The following is a 22,453-nucleotide window of genomic DNA, read 5'->3' as shown; positions in this document are numbered from 1 at the left end:
GGAAGTAATTTCCCCAAAAATACTTGTCATCTTATTTGAAATACTTGTTTCCTCTGGGTGCTTCGCAAAGTCCATCTATTTGAGCAGCCAGTGAGAAAGTCTGAGCCAGTTGAGGGTGGGACTTCTGTCCCACAAAAAAGCATAATGAGGAGCATAAGATGCACTTGCCCATAGGAATAGTGATCAAATCACGGGCAATTTCAGAGCAATGAGTTTTGCACCCAGTTGTTCTTTTAAAAACACAAAATTTCAAGAGTTCCATTCCCTTTAGTTAGCACTTTTATATACAGTCAAAGCACAGAACAGTAACTCCAACTTTAGATGGCAAAAAGTGCAAAGCAAAATTCTCTCCATTATAAGCCAGCAATTTTGTATAAATACCAACTTTACTTGTATCCAGAAACTTAAAAAATAGGGCTGTCAATTAATCACTGTTAATGTGCATAATTAACACATTAATTGAGTTCTTGTGTTGATCGAGGGGCATCAGTGGCAGTAAAGCGGAACGTGGCAGCAGTAGCAGTACAGGGCAGCCCGGGCGCAGGCTCCAGGCTGCTGCAGCAGGAAGAGAGGGGGACACACAGACAGACACACACAAGCAACCGCAGCATGTAGGCGGCCAGGAACACAGCCTGGCAGTGTGTGGAGTGGTGCCTGGCAGGTAAGTCTGTTGAGGGGAAGGGGTGGGGGTGCAGATCGAGGCCCCCATGGTGAGGGAGGGAGTGGGGCAGGGGAATATGGGGCTGGGGCAGGTTGTGGGACAGAGCTGCAGGTAGCTCATGCAGGGGCACGGCTCCCCACTTCTGTGCACACCCCTGGAGGAGGCATGGGGGGGGCATGTGCCCCCCCCCCCCCCGGTGTTTGTGCATGCAGCAGAGGCAGACTGCCCACTGTGGCTCTGTGCCCTGCTGTGTTTGCCCCAGGAGCCATGCACTGGCTGCTCTGCACATCCCCTGCCCCCCCCAGTGGCAATAGGCACAAATGTCGTGTGGCTCCTGGGGCAAAGGCAACAGGGTGCAGAGCACCGGCCCAAAGCAGGCAGCCTGTCTCTGCCCCACACACAAATCTGGGGGGCACATGCCCCGCATGCCTCCCCCAGGAGTGTGCACCATGGCAGGGAGCTGCATAATTTTGCATTTCTCTGTGCATAATTTTGAAGTTTTTAGCTGTGTGATTCATATAGCAATTAATTGCGACTAATTTTTTTTAATCACACAACTAATTGCAATAAAATTTTAAAATAGTTTGACAATCCTATTAAAAAACAAAACAACATTTGCTTTCTTTACTCATCCCCTATATGGGAACCTAGACTCAATCCTTTTAAATGTTTATTATTGTATTTAAAACGAATCATCTTATAATTTGCATGCTGAATACACAGGTTATTTCTCTATAATTTGTACTATTCAAAATTCAGGAGATACAGTTTTAACCTTCTTCAGAAGCAATTCGCTGGAGTTCCTGACAGTGGAAGCCTTCTTAGATCTCTGGTCTTTCCTGTTCCTGACCTACCTATTTCTATCTTTTTGTAACACACTTGACTTTGAAAAGGGAATCTTCTCTGATACTGGAAGATCATTTAAGAGATGTGTAAATATTTCTACTAGATTTTCCTTCAGCACTGAAGGCACCAGAACCAAAGCTAATAAACAGAAACATCACCCATAATCAAGAGGGCTTAGCTGAAGGCAAATATCCTTCAAACCAGGACTAACAGTCATACACTGCTAGAAGACCACTTTAGATTAGACATAAGGAAAAACTTCTTTACAGCTCAAGTGTCCGGAGTCCGGAATAGACTCCGCCCAGAAGTGGTACAATCACCTACTCTGAATGTCTTCCAAAAATGCCTGGACATTCACCTTGCTGAGGTCATCTGACCCCAGCAGTCTTTCCTGCCCAAGCGCAGAGGGGCTGGACCTGATGATCTTGAGAGGTCCCTTCCAGCCCCTAACATCTATGAATCCAGTAATTTGTGGGAGGGGAGGGAAGAGAAGCTTGTCTCCAGTTCATGGAGTCTCCCATCTATGCTCATTAAGGAAAACATGGAGAGAATCCAGTTCCCATGTCCCTCGTAGAATCTGGAGCTATTGCACTGTTCTTGGTAACTACTGATATGGATAAGAAAAAAAGGATTTTCTCAAGAGCTATAGTGAAGGGGCACAAACTTCTCCTTAGCTCTCTTGTTCTGGTTACTCAAAGATAAAGAATGAAAGTGAGGAAGTCAGTTCTAGGACTTTCTATAGTAAGGTAGATGTAGGTTTCCATCACTGATGCTGCCTAAACAGCAACTTCAACAGTTCTCCTTCACGTGGAAGACAGTAGGATAAGAAAAGAAAGTTGCAAGCCCCTTACATGGAGAGGGTTGCTTTGCAGTGATACCTAGTAGAGGGCAGCTTTTAACTGCATGCAAAAGGACAGTCAGCTTTAACTTCCCTGTGAGGCACTGCTGTTATCCAACAGAATTTCTTCCGAGTTATACATCAAAATGTTATGGATGAGCATGCCATGCTCCTCCATGCTACTGCAGGGACCTATAGCATATTGGATTATGCCCATATCACATTTTGGGATATCTAGGAGAACCTGGAGTTGGTCTAGGGACCAAACATCAAGTTGGCTGTGATCATTCTGCCACTATCCCCTAATCCAACTCTTTTTCCTTAGGCATCACTGTATTCAAACCATCATCAGACCACTTAAGGACAGAACAGCCCTCCATGCTGCGAAGCTGCTATTCAGAAATACGCGGCAGATTGTACAGACTTATTTTATATGTTGTCAGCAGAGACAGGCAGCTTTGCAAGCCACCAAGCAACTTTAGCAATAGTTTTTCCAGCAGCAGCTAAGCTACCTCCCACCCACCATCATACCAATAGGTGAATGAGAATGAAGACAGTGCTGTTTCTGGAAGGACTTTTGATGGAACAGCTTCACTCTGGGCAGTACCATTTCTGGGCTAGTGAAACAGGCATCAACTGCTTGCAAAGGACCGTGCTGTAGACCTAGGATGAGAAAAGGCACTTATGTGGAGATCTACAGAGATCTTAGAGATGCAGTAGCACACCAAAACGAAGGCTCCCCTATCCATTTAGAAGACTGTGGAAATTGTCACCTGGAAGCTTCTCATACCAAATAACTACTGTTCAGTAGCTAACTGATACGAAGCAAGCAGATCAGCCACTGGGATGGAGGGATGTGCAACTATTTAAGGAAGCCCATGATCCTGTGCTGTAAAGCTTGCCAGTCCTGGGGTTAGTTATAACTTTGCATGACTGGAGTTCCACATAAATACTGGGAAACTAGAGGATATTCTCATTTGCTCTCCATGCAAGGCACAAATTTGTAAATAGAAAGGGAGGCTCTGATGTGCTCCAAGGCCCACTTGACAACTGTGGTAGGTTTACCAAATTAATGCAAGCTGTTTGGAAAGAATTTGTGATGGCAGAGTGCTCTAAAACTCATGCCTCTTCCCTTTAACTAAAAAAAAAAAAAAAAAAGGGGTAAATTTGTTCCCACAGCTACACTGCGAATATTGGTGGTATGACAGTGTCCCCGTTATCTAGGGAGATTCTGCTCATCTTCTACCACCACTGACAATGAAACTTCCGTATAATAGAAAACTGTAACTACCACACTGACAGTAAAGTGTGCCTTTGGGAGAATGAAGGGTAGAAAGTAATTGCTAATAGAAAGGCTAGAAGCTGCCAGACAGTACCTGCTTTGAATTACAACTGAATGCTGTACTCTGCACAACATCGGAAAGCAAGTACAGGCATCTCAGGCCCCAGGCAGATGCGAGTTTAGCCATGTAATTGGTATCTGATTAATTTTATCCTGGACCCCAAAAAATGATGCATCCTGCCATGCCAGACATGCATGGCAGGATGCAAAATTCTTAGGATCTAGGATAAAATGTCAGATCCAAATTCCACAACTGTGTGCACAGAGATCCAGACACTGGACAGGTCCCTCAAAGCACCCTTCCAGTTTGTTGGCATTGAGGGAGCAGGTCTACACTATACAAGCTTTCAGCTTCCTGACACTCAGGGAGCCCATCCACCATTGTGCAGCCTGATGCTAAACATGCCACAAATTCAAATTCAAGCAGGATGCAAATAAGCCACAAGGATGTTCCACACTAAGTATGGAACAGCTTTGTAGCCAGTTTGCCATTTTATCATGGCCAAACACATGGCATATTATGATTTATCGTGTGATTATTGCGTTGATTGTACAATGTCCATCAAGGCCCTCACACAATAGCAAGAAGCATTCAGGGCATTTCGGACAGCTAAGGCACATATTTCTAAATGAGACCTGGCAGAAATATAGCATAAGGAATTTCTTGCGTTCCTGTTTAAGGAAAAGCTATTGCTTGGGGTTTGTTTTTTTAAATGTGGCGTTTACTTTGTACTGTACATACACCGTACGTGAAAAAGGCCATGAAAATGGTACGTGTAGTGTAGGGCATCAGCAGTAGTTTTGTGATTTGCCAGGCCATAAAAAGTGTCTTTTCACTAGTGCTCTTTCTTACTTCAGGGGTGTACCTGGTAGCCGTGTTGGTCTGAGGCAAAAAGACATACAAAACCCTAGAACTCTTGGTTCCACAATGATACCTTTTATTAGACCAACAGAAAAATGGCAAGAAAAAGGAAAAAGGACAATTTTCTTGCCATTTTCCAGTTGGTCTAATAAAAGGTATCATTTCAGAACCAAGAGTTCTAGTTTTTTTGTACGTCTTTCTTGTTTTATGAGTTTTTAAATTTGGAAGCTGTACTTGCATGATACTGGATCCTTTCAGATCATAAGATGTTTTGATTAGAGATGACCATATTTAAATAGAGCCATTCTTTATTTTTCCAAAGATGCAAATACTGTAACATTGTGCAAATCTATAACAAGGAAGTTATCAGTTCATGTAGCCACTCCTTGCTTTGGCATTTCCATTCATGACTCCAAGGCTGGAATGGCATGGCAATAACCCATGTTTGAACAGGAAGGGAACAAAGTAGTCCACTCCCAGAAGCTGCCGCTTTCACTCTCACATGGAAAAAACCCACGGGATAGGGGTTCTTGTGGTTCTCAGAGCAAATTACTTAGGATCTGTAGGACTGAAGAGTCAAGCTGATGTGACCACCACCACTTCCTTTAGTGCACAATAGTAGAGGGGAAGTGGAAATTTTCATGGAGCATGCTTTGCAATCACGTTAGTCTGTTCACAAGCCTCCGCCGGCTGGCTCTGCAACTTTCCATTTCAGTCTCTTGGGTCAGGGAAAAGCCTCTCTTTCAGACACCTGGCTTTGGAGAGGCCTTCCCCTCTCTCATTCTTCAACAACTGCCTTATTTCCTGACACACACAGTCTTATATCTCACACTTCTACAATGTCAAACACTTCTTGTTTTCTTTTCTTCACAACATGACATGAGGCAGCTGATAAAGGCAACGGCAAGCATTTCAGGTGCAGCCTCTGTAAGGTGAGAAAAAGTTACAACCAGTGCTCAGTTGTCTTTGTTCAGTTCCCCCCTCCCTCCCCCAAAAGTTTTCACCCTCACTGAATTCTGAGATGCCATCCTCAGAGTCCATGCCCAGTCTTGAAAAAACTCTTGAGATGGCAAGTCACTTTTTACTTTTCCTCCCCTACGACTTCAATAGTACCCCCCTCACATAGGAGAAACTCTCCTAATTGACAGGAGACTGTATTCAAAACATGCAGGTCTGTGGCTGCGCAGAAAACGAGAGGTTCATAGAATCATAGAGGTTATTACATTTGCACACTGTTAGGAACCTTAAATCTCCACATCTCTGAGATGAATTATTCTGGGGAGTTGGCAGGTGGATTAGATGGTGTTTGCACTGAGGCAGACAGTTCTGACACTAAGGGCATATCCCCAATACAGACAGCCAAAAAGCAAAGCTAAGGAAAACCCAGCCACAGTTGCTGCTGTGATTTACCAGTATGGGCCTTTCTAACGCTCTGTGCCAATGGAGGGCACAGCTACCTCCCTACTCAGGAACAAGGCAGGAGGCAGTCTCGTCTCGTAACACTAGGGCACAGACAGAACACTTTCTATGCCCCTTTTATATCCCCAGCAAGCATGATCTAAGTCCTCTATCAAGCACGTGCAATTTTGCAGTGAATTACCATCAGTACTCTGGGCTCCCCATATTAGTACATTATTACTACTGGGTAGCCCTCCTCTTTCCTAAGTGATATTTACTTACTGATAGTAAGTCATCTTGTTCTGAGAAATACCTTTGTTAAGTTCTGTGCCGAGATAAATCCCAATGAACCAAAATCATTTCTTGCTCAATCAAAACACAATGCACACAGTGCATTATGTCCTCACAATGGAACTGTGGATCACCCTACCATCAACAAATATTTGCGTGATAATGCTTTCTTCTCTGAATTGGCAAGACGCCTCCTCCGAGCGTGTAGCAGACAGAGGAACACAGTGGCAGGTTGACTCCCGCAGAGCAGCCTACTGCTTTCTAGCGACAATGGCGCCATCCCTATTTGGAGTGACTGGAGGAGGGAAAGAGCAACTTAGGCTGCTACAGGCACCCAAGATGTCAGCCCTTAGCACCAGCAATAAGAATATCAGGTGTAGCCCATGGCATGCTATACCCAGTACTTAGAATAAAGGTTAACATAACAGTGCTTACCAGTCTCCTCCACAGCAGTGCTAGGAGACTGGGTTCTTCCACAGCTGAAAGGCTTATGGGTATGGAGGTGGAGTGTAGGTCCGTCTCCGGAGGTTTTTCAAGCATCTCCGGTCCCGACTTCCAGGTACCTCTTTCCCCAGAGCTGCTGTTGGTCCTGGAGTCCTCCACTTCTTTGCTTCATTAGCAAGATCATAAACACTTGTGTTCTGTGCCAAAATCCTTAGCTCCTTGCTATCCGGAGAGGTGCCTCAAACACTGCTGGAGACGTTTTGTCCTCTGCCCCCTCGAAAGCCTTTGCATACTCTCAGTTTCAAAACAATGTGCATGGCATTCAATTATGACCCCACGGAGGCATCTTTTGACAGCCTCAAAAATACCCATGTTGCAAGATTAAGACGCCAGGATTTCCTGAAACTTCACCTCATCCTACAGGGTGAGAAAATCCAAAATCTCTGAACACATGCTAAGGAAACGCACAAGGCTAGAATAAAACGTTAGTGTGCAACTCCAGAAGCAGGCAAGTGCAAATGTACAAAAGCACAAAGTATCAAACCTGGCTGCACACCATTCATTTAAAGGCGGAAAAAACAAGTCACTTCCAATCAGTACAACCAGTGTGCATTAGAGGATACAGAAGTGAGAGAGAAAAAACTAGTTTGGGTGGGGTGCAAAGTAATACGGGCACACAGCCAAAAAACCATCAACACCGCACACACAGGAATGAGCCAGGCACCTGAATATACAGCAGCTTGCTACAAGGTGAAAATGCTGCTGCTTGGAATGGGAGGACAGACTATGCTGTACCTCTCTAGTTACTTCTCCATAACAAATTACATCATGTGGACACAGTCCATAGCAACTCGGGCTAATATCAGGTAGCTACACCCTGTGCAAACAAGTCCTTAATCTTGCAATATTCCAAGCAATTTAGAAACATGCCAAGTAACTCTGTAGAGCTTTGCTATAGCCCTTGCTATCATTTTTATTCTGGGGAGAAGACAGACAATGCAATTAACCCACTGCACTAGTCCCTCTTGCTTTCTCCGGTGATACTTTAGACATGTGGTTATAAATGCCTTTTACTGTCTGATCAGCCAGAATTTGGAACCAAGTATTCTATGAACTAGTGATATTTCCAAATCAGTGCCTATGGTGGAGTCTGAAGTCTTGCATATTGCCAGTCTATCAGCAGGTCTTTTACCATAGTTTACATGGGTGCCATTTCAAGTGCATCCGCAAGAAGTCAAAACTTAATTGTGTTTTATAGCCTGGATGCTAGCAAATGCTATTCCTCTGCAGCTAAGCACTGCAGTTTTGCAGTGCTTGGCTTCCGAGTTATTCTGCATTCCTGTATTTGCTAAACAATTCTAATAATTGTCATTAAGATATTCTTAAATTGAAGGTGAGGAATCAATAAAATGATCACAGCCAGTTTCTACCATGTCTACCTTCTATGAGGGCTTTAAACAGTCATAACAGACACTGATTTTAGCCAGTGAGAAGCAAAACCAAGACATTTCTCATTACAGTAAAACCTTCAAGGAAAATTAACGCTGGACAATTAAACAGTTATTGTCTGTTTTATTTACTATTTTCAGTTAAAATGACACCTCAGGAAATGTTAAAAAGGTGCTACCAAAGTCCCTAGTGGGTTATTTTGGGTTCTCATTTCGCCATGTGGTGCGCTATACTAAAAAAAAAAAAAATAATAATTCTCTAATGTGCTCCTTCAAACAAGAAATATGCACTATCATATACAGTAGCACAAGAATGATGTTGTAACTGCGACGGTCCAGAAGTCCTTGCCTCTCGCATTCTAATAAAGGCAGAATAATGCAACTATGCTAAGCAGTCTAACCACAATTTACTAGATGGCAACATTTCAACATTAGTAGGCCTGACCTGCGACTTGCGCCATTTTCTGTTTAAAGCAATAAACACGATACAAAAAGCTACTATGGTTTGGTAAATTTGATTCTATAGTCAATTTTGTGTAAAAACAAACGCTATGAAGAATAGGATTGTTTTCCTTTAACAAAATACTGTAAGGTTCGAGCGTTTAATCTTAAATTCTAATTTCAGAGTTAAGATCAAGTAGCTCTAAAGGAACTTATTTGCTTATTTAATGCAAGCTGCTATTTCTTCTAAAGACCACACACACTAAGTCAATAATTTTAGAAACTTTCATAGTCACCATCATTTATAGTCAGGAAGGAGCTGTTAAAACAGCAGGATTTTTTTTTAAATCAAAATTTCAAACAAAGTCATCCAAAAACCAAAAACAAATTTGAAAAAATCTAATCCATTCTATTCACAAACCAATAAGAAAGATATCTGGTATGTGACAATGAAATACATCTACTTTAGCATAATTTTCAGCTGCTTTAACCAGGCACAATTGTTTATTATTGTGCAATTACATGTTAACTACAGGTTTTCATTGACATTTATCAAATGTGAACTGTTAAATCAAAGTGTGGCATGATAATTCTTTCATTTTCTGCTGATACTTGACTTTTCAGAAAAGTGCATGGACTTCTAGGGCTATGGATGTGATGGCAATTGTGTGTGTGCGCGCGCGCGCCTCTACTTTCTAGGCTCTCAAAAGTGAATCCCCAGCAAATATCACTTTTCACACTGACTGCAAGATGCAAACGGCTAATGTATTGCTGCAGTGGGAAATGAAACAAAGTTTACCATAAACAGATCAATGTGTGGCCCTTCTACTTAAAAGAAGAATTTGTGGTCCTCCCCAATTTATTTCTGCTACATGATAAGGTATATCTATTTTTATTTGGACTCAGGATAGTTTTCATTTAAAACTTGGGCAGTTTCTAAAAACAACAACCTGAACAGCTCCCATTTAATGAAGTTAACTATCAGTTCCACTTGTAAAACTGTCATCACAATTACTGCTATTAAATAATATTACAGCAAAATATGATTAAATGTGTGACATGAGACAGGCAGAAGGAAGCTCAAGGAAAAGCAATAAGGCAGTTGCAGTGATATTTCATCAATTCTATTATGAGAGCAGTAACTAAAATTAAATGTTCAACTAGAAGTACACAACTGCCAACCACATCCAAGCAGCACTACATCTGTTACCATGCAGTCTGTTAAATGTAACCATATTAATATCATACTCATTTCTTACTGTTAAAAAAACTGCTTGCTTAACCTAACCTTGCTAAATTGTCACAAAAGCATACCAATGCTGGCACAAAAACTATCTGCTCCCCTTTTCCCCACAATAAATAGAAACTGCCATATGCAAAAGGATAAATAAGATTCCCCTCGCAAGATGGCTAGCACTACCCATGACTAACTTTAACCATAACGTTAAAAAAAAAAAAAAAAAGGCATTTTTGAGCTTAAAAAACTCCACGTGTACAAGATAGTTTCATAGTTGGCCGGGTCGGAAGGGACCTGAGCAGATCATCAAGTCCGACCCCTGCCGTGGCAGGAGAAAGTACTGGGGTCAAACGACCCCGGCAAGGTGTTCGTCTAACCTCCTCTTAAAGACCCCCAGGGTAGGAGCGAGCACCACTTCTCTTGGAAGTTGGTTCCAGGTCCTAGACGCCCTGACAGTGAAGTAGCGCCTCCTGATGTCTAGTGTGAATCTACCTCTGCCAGCTTGTGACCATTATTTCTAGGCGTATGGTCAAAAAGGAGAAGTACAGGTAGCATCTGTGCTGCACGAGAATATTTACCAGACACGCTATCCAGGAAGTGAGGCTAATTCCTTGTAACTTTAAAGTTTTGGATGAATTTTTGATTAGCCAAAGTAAGCCAAGGAATCACAGAAGAGCAGGGCTGGCAGGGACCTCAGGAGGTCATCTAGCCCAAGCCCCTGCTCACAGAAGGACCGTCCCTATCCAAGCCATCCCACAGAAGCGCTTGTGCTTTTGGTATAGTTTTAGGAACACTCCCCCAAAACATCAAGAACGTCCTAACTTGTCAAAGGGAAGAAGCAGAGCTGTCAGTGCCCCACTGCTGCGGGAGATGTTCAAACAGACCAGATGAAAAGAGCTTCCCTCTTTTGTTTTTCTTTCCATTACGGGAAAAGCGAGGGGCAGGACATACTGATCCCTGAGATTATGCTGGTGTACTGCCATCATCATTGTGGGAGGTCATGGAAGAAAGCTGAAGTGAAGCAAACTCATCTACAACAACTATCCAGCTGTTTCCCCGCTGGCGCAGCATCCTCATCACCCTGGCTTTTAGCTTGTGCCATTTTATAGGGCATTTTTGGCATCTCGGACTTTTGTTCTCTCTTAGTTGAGGGGGGTGGGAGGGCCTGTGAACACCACGGACAGGACTCCCAGCCCTACCTACCCAGGGCAGCTTCCAAGGTTTTCACTGCCATGTTAACAATAACCTCTATCTGGCGGTTATTGTATCTATAACAACCTCTATCTGGCGTACTGCCAGTTTTTAACAATAACCTCCATCTGGTGGTTATTATATCCATAATAACCTCTATCTGGTGTACTGCCAGCGTACAGCGCGGAGTCAGTTTACCGCAACTTCCGAGACAGCGACACAGGTTCCCTCGGTCCTGACTTTGCCGGTCCTTATCCGTAACGCCACCTCGACCGTTTCCCCCGCGATGCCCTTAAATAAGGTGCAACCCCGAAGCAAGGACATCCCGACAGGCAGGTACGCAGAGCGGGTTACGCGGCGGGACCGAACGCGTCACCGCGACGCCCCGCGGGGCGTCCACCCCTTGAATGCCGTGCCCAGCTCTGCTCTCCGCACCTGGAGAAGGACACAGAAGACCTGGGGACGGTCCAGAGAAGGGCAACGAGCACGATTCGAGGGGGAAAAGCGCTTCTCTATGAGGAGAGGCTGATGAGGCTATGAAAGGAAGATGCCTGCAGGGGGAGGGAGACTTGATAAGGTGGGCGGCGTGCAGGGAGACCCCCCCGCCGCCGCCCTTACCTTGCCGTCCTCGCACTTGCGGAGCTGGCCGTCCTTGCCCTGCAGCTGCCCGCCCAGGCGCCCGCACTCCGCCTCCTTCTGCTCCAGCTGCTGCTTGTGCGACTCCAGCGCGCCCAGCAGCTCGGCGTTGCGCTGCTCCAGCCGCCCGCGGGCCGCCTCGCCGCGCTGCGCCTGGCCCTGCAGCGCCGCCACCTCCTCCAGCAGCGCGGCCTGGCGGGACGACGCGCTCCAGGCGTTGAAAGCCAGCAGCGCCACCAGCCCCAGCAGCGCCACGAACACGAGCGAGGGCAGGCGGCCGCCCCGGCGGTTGGCCCCGAAGCCCACCATGGGGGCGGCCGGGGGACGGCGGAGCTCGCGGAGGCGGGGGGGGAGGGCCGGCCCGGCCCAACAGCCGCCCCGCTCGCTCCCCCTCAGCCGCGTTCACCTCACAGCCGGCCACTTCCGCGTTCCGGCCTCTCGCGAGAGCTGCCGGATGTTCTCGCGAGATCGCGGCCCTCAGTCACCGTTGGGAGAGCGGTTGGTTTCTACCTCACTCCCGGCCACTTCCACGTTCCAGCCTCTCGCGAGATCGCGGCCCTCAGTCACGGTTGGCTTCCATCTCGCGCCCGCTCATTTCCGCGCTACGGCCTCTCGCGAGAGCTGCTGGCGGTTCTCGCGACATCGCAGCCTTCAGTCACTGTTGGGAGAGCGGTTGGTTTCCACTTCACTCTTCCGCATTCCGGCCTCCCGCGAGAGCCGCAGCATCTTCTCGCGAGACCTCGTCCCTCAGTCACCGTTGGCTTTCACCTCACTCCAAGCCACTTCCGTATTCCGGCAGAGTTGCTCGGCGTTCTCGCGAGATTTCGGCCCTTAAGTCACTATTGTGGGGCGCGGTCGGTTTCATCTCACTCCTGGGCCCTTCCGCGTGCCGCCCTTTCGCGAGAGCTGCTGGGCGTTCCCGCGAGATCTCCCGCTTGCCGCCGGCCGCCATTTTGGCTGGGAGGCGAGGGCGTGATTCCTGTTGTAAAGGTTCTCTCAGCCTGGCGGGGAGCGGCAGCCCAGGCCGGGCGGGATGGCTTGGGTGTGCAGGGCAGAGTAGAGGTGTGGGGGAAAGCAGCAAGCTGGACCCCCTCCTTCATCAGCGTGAGCTGTGGCAGGTTTGGGGCCTAGCCACTCCCAAGAAGCTGATACAGCCGGTGGCAATGGGAGAGCAAGCGCCTGCACCTTGCCTCCGGGCCTGGACACTGATCTAGGAGAAGGGGGAGCTCACCCCTCATGCCTGCCCTTCAGAGAGGGGTCACTGTGCCCAGGGGGCAGCAGTGACTCTCAGCTTCGATCCGGGCACAGTACAGCACACAGCGGGGTACGAAATTAGCCCTTCCTGCTGTGGACACAAGGCCCGGGTGGACCTCGGCGCAATATCACCAGGGGTAGAAGAGCCAACGGGCATATTATCGTGCAGGAGAACGCCAGGCCCCAGTCCGCCAACAAAAACATGGGAAAACCTCTTTCATGCCAAACGCAGAGCGCCAAAACACCGACTCGGAAATCGGGTTTGAATAACCCACATAACTCTATTTATTATACGAAACCACTGCACAGCAAAATCTTTCTCACCGTTTCTTCAAGAAAGAGAATTTTTTGTGGTCTGCTTGACCATCTTACATCAGTTGTGGGCAAATGCCTCGATTCGCCCCATGGCTTTCGTGACTCGCTCATCCGCGGCAGCAGCAGTGTCTTTCGGCGTGCGACCGAGACCTGCGAGCGCCGCCTGCGCCTCCTCCTGCGGCACACGTGCTTGCTCGGATCCCAAACTGCTTCCAAGCCTCGGAAGTAAACCAGACAAGTTTTCATGGGTTTATGGTTCAAAGGACTGGAAAATGGCTCTGAGTTTCAAAATAGAATGATCCGTGTCGTAAGGCATACAAAAACCTATCCTTCCCGTTGACGGTAGAATCAAAGTATTCAACATTTCAAGCGATGTGATATCAAACTAACGAGGTTTTCCTGTAAGCCTGCCTCCATGGTGGAGGCCACTGAATATAGCAAGAGATTTCAGGGATAATTGAGAGATTCCCTGAGAGGAGTGTGGGTCACACGAACGCACAGGAAATTAGACTGCGTGAGAAACAGGGTGGACAATAATACTGAAAATCAGGATGACTTCGAGGGTCTAAGGTTATATAAAAATTAGATGAATTTCCGTGGATTTACAATTGAACCCAAGCAGAACCCGGTGGTGCAATAGTTGCAAAGCGGGGAAAAATAACGTTTTAGGGCATAAGTCAGATCCACGTTACAAATTTAAAACTATAAAAATAAACCCTCATGGAAGAAATTTAGGAGCTAAAAATAAAGCATGTCATTAAGTGTTTTAAGTTACCACGAAGAAAAAAAACGATAAAATCAGCTGATAACGTGGATACACGGACACGATTTAGCTAGCTTGATGGCCATTTTTATAACGTGGTAACAGGAGAGGTGTAACATGGACGAGCACCCTAACGTAGCCTCCTGGAATACTCTCCGGAGCACAGGTGGCTCCATATCAAAAATAAACTTGGCAAAAGGAGGAGGATAATGAGCAGAATTAGAGACCCGGAGAAACTCAACACAGATTGCAAAGGTTGGGATCATTTGCCTTAGAAAGGAGATGAATAAGGTAACATGAAGAATGTAATAAACTAAGTGCTGTAGAGAAGTTTGCTTGGGATTTCAGTTCTCCCTGCCCTCTAACACAAGATAAGGGATGTTCAGTTGAATTCAAGAGTGGCAAGGTTGATTCCCCCCCGCCCCCGGAGCAATTAATTGGTGCAACTAATTGCTGTAGGGTATCACTGAAGCAAAGAATTTAAGATTCAGAAAAAAGACTGGTATTTGTAAGGATAACAAGAACATGCAGGTTTATGACAGTTAGTGCTAACAAACCTGCTTCAGGGTTTGAACCTTGATATTTACAGGGTCACTGGTTAATAGTACTTTTATAAAGTATATTACAAGCAACAGAGTACTGCATTTGAAATGTATTTAGAAGGCATTATTTACAAGTTTTTAAATTAGCCGTTCTTTTTTGTTTTTTAGGCTCTGTACAGTCATAAGTACAAGGCAGGTTTCTAATTCCAGTCCCAAAACGTATGTTCACATCTCATAAAAATCACTTAATAGCATTGCAAGAGCTGATTTCTCTAGCAGGATACTATGAAAGATTAGGTTCTTGTTAAAATGTGAGCTTTCCTTCCTTATGAAATAAGGAATGAGGTTCTACATGTCTACTACATGTAGAACTTAGCATGCACATACTCAAAATGCTTTACAAATAATGCACAACGTACCTATGAAATCTGCTTCCTAGATGGGAAGGTAAAAGTGACTTGCTGCAGGGCACAATTCACGGCTAGGATTAGCGTTCCAGAGTTAGCTGGGCTCAGACCATTGGACCAAATTATTTACTAAGTACAAGAATTGAGAGGAACAAAGAGGCATTCTGGTTTTTGTTGTACCAGTGATTCTGGTTTGGTTACACAGATAAAGTCATTGTTTACATATATTTATTCAATATCCACAAACTTTTCTAACATTATAAAAACTAAAAGTGTACATCCCATAATCAGATGGAGTGTTATTCAGAGGGAATTCTGTGGGAATGGCTTGCAGTGTGGATGCAAAGCCATGTAAGCATCTCCAAACTGCTGACATTGCAAAATGGCATGGGAGAGGGATTGAGAACTACAGGGGAAAGCAAAGGAATAGTTCAATAGGGCAGAAGGAAACAATGCACCCCAGTCATGAGTTCCAGCTTCCATCTAGTGGCTAGGATCCACCACTCAGTACCAATATCGGTAGCATATATATCCTTTCTGTTCCTCTGCATCAGATTTTGTGCAATGTTGTCTGATTATTTGAATCTTATTTCCTTTAATTGCTCCGCTGGTGGCCAATTAATCTCAATTTTCCAATCTACATTCTACAGATGGTGTTGTACACTCCCAGTCTAAACTCACTGTTACAAATTTCAGTTCATTAAAGAGAGCTAGACAACGACGGATTTCTAAACCTGTTGCACTAGGTTTCTTTAGATTCAGTTCCTTTCTGGCTCTGTTTACTTGGTCTCTGTAAACTTGAATGGTGTGTTGAGAAGTGTATTTGTTTAAGCAATGTGCTGTATGTTTAGAATGATAAGTATCAGCTTAGTACTTATCTCTGCTTTCTTGCTCATATCCTTCCTGAACAGTAATCTTTTATGTAATGGTTTGCTCTGTATAGTCTGCTGCATGCTGACTTCAGGTTCATCCCTTGTTTTCCTCTTTAACATGGTATTGCTTTTACACATCCATTCACAACTCTGATTGCCATGTGGTGAGGCAGGGATATATGTTGTAGCCATGTTGGTCTAAGAAGTAAAGATAAACTCTTGGGTCAGAGGCGATATGTTTTATTAGACCAGGGATAGGCAAAATGTGGCCTACCAGGTCATTCTATCCGGCCCACAGGGCCCCTAAACAATTTAGAAAATTAATATTTGTTTGCCCCTGGCTGCTTGTCATGTGGCCCTCTATGGCTTGCCAAAACTCAGTAAGCGACCATCTGCCCGAAATAATTGCCAGCCCCTGTATTAGACAAACTAAATGGTAGCAAAAAAAAAATTCTATCTTTTCAAGCTTTCAAGTACACACACCCTTCACATGCAACATGAAGTTTCTTTTCTACCTAGGAACCTCCTGTACAGCAAAATACTTTGCCATCTAATTTACTGCTAATCTTAGTAGCATCATTCATGAAGATCAGAAAAAAAATAGAGTTTTTTAGTCAGTAAAAATTCAAGCTGTTTCTAAAATTCTATGGCAGGGCAAACCTCCTTCTGCCAAATGTACAGTCCCTCTTCATTCATTTATGAGTTGTTCTGTCACAAGATGCATAAAGATTTCTTGGCATCTGTGAAGGGTCTCATCCTGACCCTATGAGTAACTCATTTTTTCTTGCATTCTGGTATGTAAAGCTGCACAACATAAATCATTGCAGCAAGCTATAGCAATTCCTGCTGTGTTTTGTAATAACTTCCCTCCAACTCAACTTTTCTTCTTCTCCTCTGCTCCCCTTCCCCCCACAAATAAAAAGGCTGAATGGATAGTTAGAAGGTAGAATTAACTAACTTTTTTTTCTTGGAATAATTTCTTGAGAAAAAACTTCAGTAGGCTGAAGTTGGATACCAGACTGAAAAAAACAAGGGCCTAGCTTTTTTTTGAGACAAAAATTGTTCCTTTTTGACTTGCAGCTGCATAACCTGAGCATTAAATTGTATGAAATCAAGGTCATTCACCAATTTTTTTTCATCTGCCTATCAGGAAAAAGTGCAACAGCATTCAACTCAAGAAGAAAAGGTCTGACAACTAGAATACCACTCAGTGTCAGTGGCAGGGTTCAGAATTTGAGGGTAAAGCAGCGGCAGAGCAGGGATGTGTCGATAATGGTAGGAGAGTGCTCCAGGCGGCATATGGAGCTGAAGAAATGGTGGGGGCTGGATGACAAGGAGGCTTAAGAGAAGTGAGGGATAGAAGAAAAGGAGTCTGGAGAATCAAAGAGAAGAGGAGAAAGAGTTGCTGCCTGAGTATTTGTCATAATTATGAGATCAGAAATTGAGATGTGAAGTGTTTCAGGCAGACATTTGAAAAGCTTTTTGGAGTCATGACCTGTGCCAATCAACCCCCAGCAATCAAAATATCCACAAAATTGCCTCCACTTTACTAGATATTACAAAATACACTGATCAGTGGTCAGTAGCTGCTTCGCTCTGTGCCTAATCCAATGCTCCAGAAAGGGAAAGATTCGCTACCAATTGTTGAGGTGCTTTTGAGTGGCAATGTTATATCTTTCCCCAAATTGCAGTAACTCATATGCCCGCCTTTTTAGCATCAGGGCATTCCAGTGAAGTTGAAGGATTATTTCTCTAAACACCACATTTGGATTCATGGCAGCAACCTCAGTACATAGCCCAAATGTGCCTTGTAATGCCTTTATTCAATCCCACAGTGTTTGCCAGGCGGCTCAAATACACAAGGACAAACGGCAGCCTTCACGTCGTGTCCTAATGTTCTCTGGAGGAACAACAGGTTTATTTAAGGGTAAAACACATTCCAGCCAGAAGGGTTGGCAGCCCACTGTCTTCACAGTACTTTTTCTTAAGTACTGTGAAATGCACAGTATGTTGCAATTACATGTATGGTGGGAAAAATCCCATATATGCAATCCAAAATCAGTGGGCTAATTTACCTAGCTGAGAGCTAGCCCACACTTAATTCTGTACTGTGGCAGGTAGACTGCTACCCTTACCTGAGCTAGCTAGTTTAAAGCTAGCTTGGACCAGTTTTTCCTCCACTATTTGAGTGATGAGCAGGCAATTTCCCTCAGAATCCCCTATGAGTGTAGCGTAGTTTAATGAAATAATTTATGTGGACCTGGGGAATCTAGGAAAAGGAACTGCAATAGCTGTATTACTTGTCACATCCCATATGTAGCACCCTGTGGATGCAGGTCATGACAGCAGCATGCTACCATCAACAAAGTAGTCACACAGTAGTGCGGCTGGCAAGCATGTGATTACTTGCCCTGTGGTTACCATACAGTGTAAACAAGAGCTTAGCCACTTCACTATTGTAGCTCCTTATCTATTTGAAGACAATACCTTTTATCCTGTGCTGGGTCTGACTGAACTTGAAATGAATGAATGAATTTTAAATGGCCAAGGGAAAAAAAGACAGCAGTTTTTGCTGGTCTATACATTACTCTACTTGTAATGTGTGTTAAAAATCATCTGCCTTCTGTAACAAAGCAGTCAGTGCTGAATGTGGACAAAAGCGATATGATGTTCCTGGACAGCACTGAGATTAATTATAGCCTTGTCCTCTCAGGAAGCTAGCGGGATAGTAACAGGGTAATATTTTATGTCTTTTTCTAAGTATTTTTTCTTGAAGAGAGGAAGATTTTGTTCACACCTTATAAATCCCTTTTCTGAAAGGGAGATGACCTCTCCTGAGAAGGATCTTTCTGTCTCTTGTGTTAAAAGATGCCCCAAGACAGGCTAATCTCTGAGAGGGAACTTTTCATAGTTCATTATAAATTCCAGCTAGCAAGCACGCTGGTTCTGTTCCATCTTTAATGCTTCTGCTTCCCTAAGGTTTTCGTGAGCCAGCCAATCATTGAGGTAGATTGTGACACTTTTGACACTGGAGAGCAGCTTCTGTCAAAACCATGATTTTCATGAATGTTTTGGGAGCTGAGTCTGAGATTATCTTGTCCCAGCATGAAACAGGTTCTTTAGATCATAAAGGGCAAAGGAAATGTACAGATAAGCATCCCTGAATTTTAAGGATGCAAGGAAGTTGCCTGGTACAGCTATTGGGCTGACAGCCCACAGAGATGCTACCTGCAATTTCCTGTAGACAATAAAGAATTTGAGACATTTTAGATTTAACAATAGATGGAGACTTCTTGAGCTTTTAGGCAGCATAAATAGCAGACTAGATCCCTGCAACCTGTTTCTGCTCTGAGACCCTTGTTAATACCTTGGCATCTAAGAGTTGGAGCAAGGCAGGTCACTTGGGCTCTGAGTGAAGGAGTGGATCTGCGACTCTGCAGCAGGAATCCACAAAACATCTTGATGAAACATTTGCATTCCGTGATCCTCCAGAGGTTGTTACCATTACTGCTCCAAAATTGGAGCCTGTCCTATAGACACAAAGGGGAATTTCTTCTTAAAGATGACTGGCAAATTCACAGAATTATAAAAAAATTGGGTTGGAAGGGATCTTAGGAGGTCACATCTAGTCCAACCCCCTGCTCAAAGCAGGACCAGCCCCAGCTACATCATCCCAGACAAAGCTGTCTCTGCTCAGGTCTTCAAAACCTCCAAGGTTTTTAAATGCTGCTGACTTGCTTCTGTTTCTGAGGGTCTCCATCATGTCAAGTACTAATACTTAATGGCAAGACTAGGATTGCCAACCCTCCAGGATTGCCTTGGAGCCTCCAGGAGTTAGATATAAATCTCCAGGAGACTGCTGAGAGTCACTTGGGAGATAAATGATAGGGCATTCATTCAAATAAATATTAAATGTTGAATCCGATTTATACAGTAGTCCAGGAGGGGTTTAAAATGTGGATTTGCCTTCCTGATGTAAAGTCTGCATGCCGTAATCCATAACTGGTATACGTGAGCATGTTCATGTTGTGTATCATGAGCACAATAGCATTCTGGAAACCTCCCAGAATAGATTCAAACAGAGTTGGCAGCCCTAGGCAAGTCCTAGAGAATTACTTGAAGAAACCAGGGTGGACTCAGTAGGGGATGAGAAAGGAAGATGATCCCTTAGGCTCCAGCAGGAAAGACCTCTCTCTCATTGAGCAAGTTCTTCAAAGCCTGATACAGGGCCAGTCACTCTTTAAGTGGAATGGCATTGAGCTTCTCTATATATCCATAGCCTTAGTCATTCTAATATACCAGCGAGGGCTTTTGTGGGCAAGAAGGAGTCCCACCAAAGAGGAAGAGGAATATTAGTACTCTGAAAAGGAATAATACAGAAACGTGGAGTCATATTTTCTTTGATTGCTTTGAATGGTTGGAGATGCAGAATGCGAACTTGCTGCTAAATGGCCAGTCCTGTTAAAGAGAGACCTTGGCAGCAAAAGGAGAGATGCTCCTAGTGTTGGGCTCTCATCTCTTCTCAAAAATGGATTCCAGCATGCTGCGCAGAGAGGAGAGTTACTTGCTGTCAGATAGACCTTCAAGGAGACTGACTACTTCCTCCATTTAGGAAACTGCATTTTTTACCAGTGATATATGAGCATGGAGGGAGGGGGAGAGCCTCTGGTCATGTAGCAGCAGTGGAGGTGTTTATAAAGGCAGAGCATCATCTTGGAAAGGACAAAATAGGCTTAGGGCCTCTCCCTTGGCTTCCCACCTGCATTTCAAAATGTTCTCATGGAAGCAGATGGGGAGGCAGGAGAAGGAGCTTTCTTCTGAGACTTGGCCAGCCTCTTCCTAGGAAGTGTCAGAGAGCTGGACTGAAACAGGCTGGTTTGCTCTTGCACTGGGGAAGATGCTTTCCTTTCTGGAAGTAGTGTCCTCTTCTTATGAATCCTGAGGCAGCAAACAGACTTTCCCACTCATGGAAGGAGGATGCAGTTGGGGGCTGAGCCCTGGAATACAATCCTATGGTCTGTCCCCAACAAGACTCTGCTTCGTGAGGTATAAGCAGGAGTGTCAAGGAGAAAGACAGGCTGGAAGAGGCCTTGTGCAACAAGGGGAGAAAGTGTCACCACCAAGCCTGAGGCCCTCCTATGCTGGAGTTTGGTGGCTACCCCCCCGAGCCTTAAGTCTGCAAATGAAAGGTTAAGTCTGACTGGAACAGTATGGAAAAGGGCAGAGCTAGAGATGATCATTGTGTGTCACCTGCTGCATTCTAGCCTGGCTTTGGGCTCTGGACTGGCTGACAAGGTGCACCTGAGGATGGGTTGTGGTTTCTGGGTTCTTCCCTACTTTCCTGGGGTGGATGGAGCAGTTAGCAAGAGGCTGCCACAGACTTCATTTGATGTGCAGGTCTTCTAGCATTAGGTGTGCCTCATGCAGGTGTTACAGCTGCCACGCGAAGCTCCACTTCACAGGATCTCCTTGCCTAGCCGTGAGGTCCAGAGGAAAGGAGGAGGCTGCAGAGACAGGGCTGCCTTTGAGCTGAGATGAAGCTTGGAGTCTTGTCCCAGAAAGAGCCTGCTCCTCTCATGAGATGTGGATTATCAGCTGCTGAACAGCACTAATAAGAAACACAATTATTAGAAATTGACAAAAGTCTGAATAATAGCGAGATATCAAACTCCCCTAGGACATCCAACTCGAGGATAAAACTAATCCAACCAATGTTCACAGAATTCCCCCCCACACACACATAGAAAGGAAAATAAATGGATTGATTTTGGACTTCATTTTTAGATACTTTTACAAAGCTAACTGGGATGTGATAGAAACAGAGAAAGCTGTGTTAATAAAAGATTATACAACAGGCAAGAATTCTGGTGAGTGATACCTTTTATTGGATCAGCTGTGTGGCTGGTATAAACCTAACCAAGTTTCTTGGGTAACGCAGCAGCCTTCCTCAGGACTCACAGCAACAATATCGTCTCAGCACTATTGAGACATAAAAGATTGAAGCCATTCTGCAGGTAACGAGTATTTTCTGGAAAACAAATCAGAGTCGAATTGTAGCTTAAGTACTCTACAGAGCTGTGAGCTGCAGTGCTCGAGACCCTGTGTGTGAAGGAAATAATTTTAAGTGACCTAATGCTGTAATCAGAAATTGCTGCTTTGGCCCACGGATTGTTACCCTATATAACAATGCATAGTTCTTGCGTGACCCACATTTTGCTCAATTCCTAATTGAAGCTTGGACTTAATAAAGAATGTAAAAAGTCGCTGCTTTTGCCTGGGTCATTAATCATTACCATGAGCTCAGGAAACATTTGGAAAAAAAAGTCACAAAAATAAATGTAATCTTTCGCCTCAGATCTGCAGTGTTAGATAATGACCATGCCCTGGAAAAATAGGCAACAGGTTAAAAATCAAGTACTGCCAGCTGCAGGAGCTTATGGTCTGTCATTACCGAGTGCAGTACCGCAGCATATGCAGTGATGCATAGGTGTGCAATGACATGCTAAACAATTTGCTGACATGTTTTTGGGAACACGAGCACTGACTGATTGCTTCGTAAGTCTGCAGGCCCACTAGCTAGCACCCCTCCCTGAATTACAAGCAATTCTGATGCTTTTGTGGCATTTTGTTGTTTGTAACATTTACGGGCAAGTCACAGCGATTCT

General features: G+C 44.7%; 1 protein-coding gene and 1 long non-coding RNA gene across 4 annotated transcripts in view; both read right to left on the bottom strand.

Moving 5' to 3' along the window:
• GOLM2 (golgi membrane protein 2) overlaps positions 1-12,042 on the bottom strand; it is a 38,139-nt gene extending 26,097 nt beyond the window's left edge. For all 3 annotated transcript variants that reach the window (XM_006270811.4, XM_006270815.4, XM_006270812.4), the window contains exon 1: positions 11,618-12,042. In XM_006270811.4, coding sequence (XP_006270873.1) covers positions 11,618-11,944 — 327 coding nt within the window. In that variant the 5' untranslated portion in view covers positions 11,945-12,042. The remainder of the gene's footprint in view (positions 1-11,617) is intronic.
• On the bottom strand, positions 4,840-11,611 carry LOC109285553 (uncharacterized). Its single transcript, XR_002093331.2, has 2 exons — positions 6,674-11,611; positions 4,840-5,474 (listed from the first exon to the last, which is right to left on the bottom strand). It is a non-coding gene; the product is annotated as an uncharacterized LOC109285553 (long non-coding RNA).
• Positions 12,043-22,453: the final 10,411 nt, after the last annotated feature.

Source organism: Alligator mississippiensis, chromosome 11 (genome assembly GCF_030867095.1).
Source record: "Alligator mississippiensis isolate rAllMis1 chromosome 11, rAllMis1, whole genome shotgun sequence".
NCBI lineage: Eukaryota > Metazoa > Chordata > Crocodylia > Alligatoridae > Alligator > Alligator mississippiensis.
This window is presented reverse-complemented; position numbering and strand designations above follow the sequence as displayed.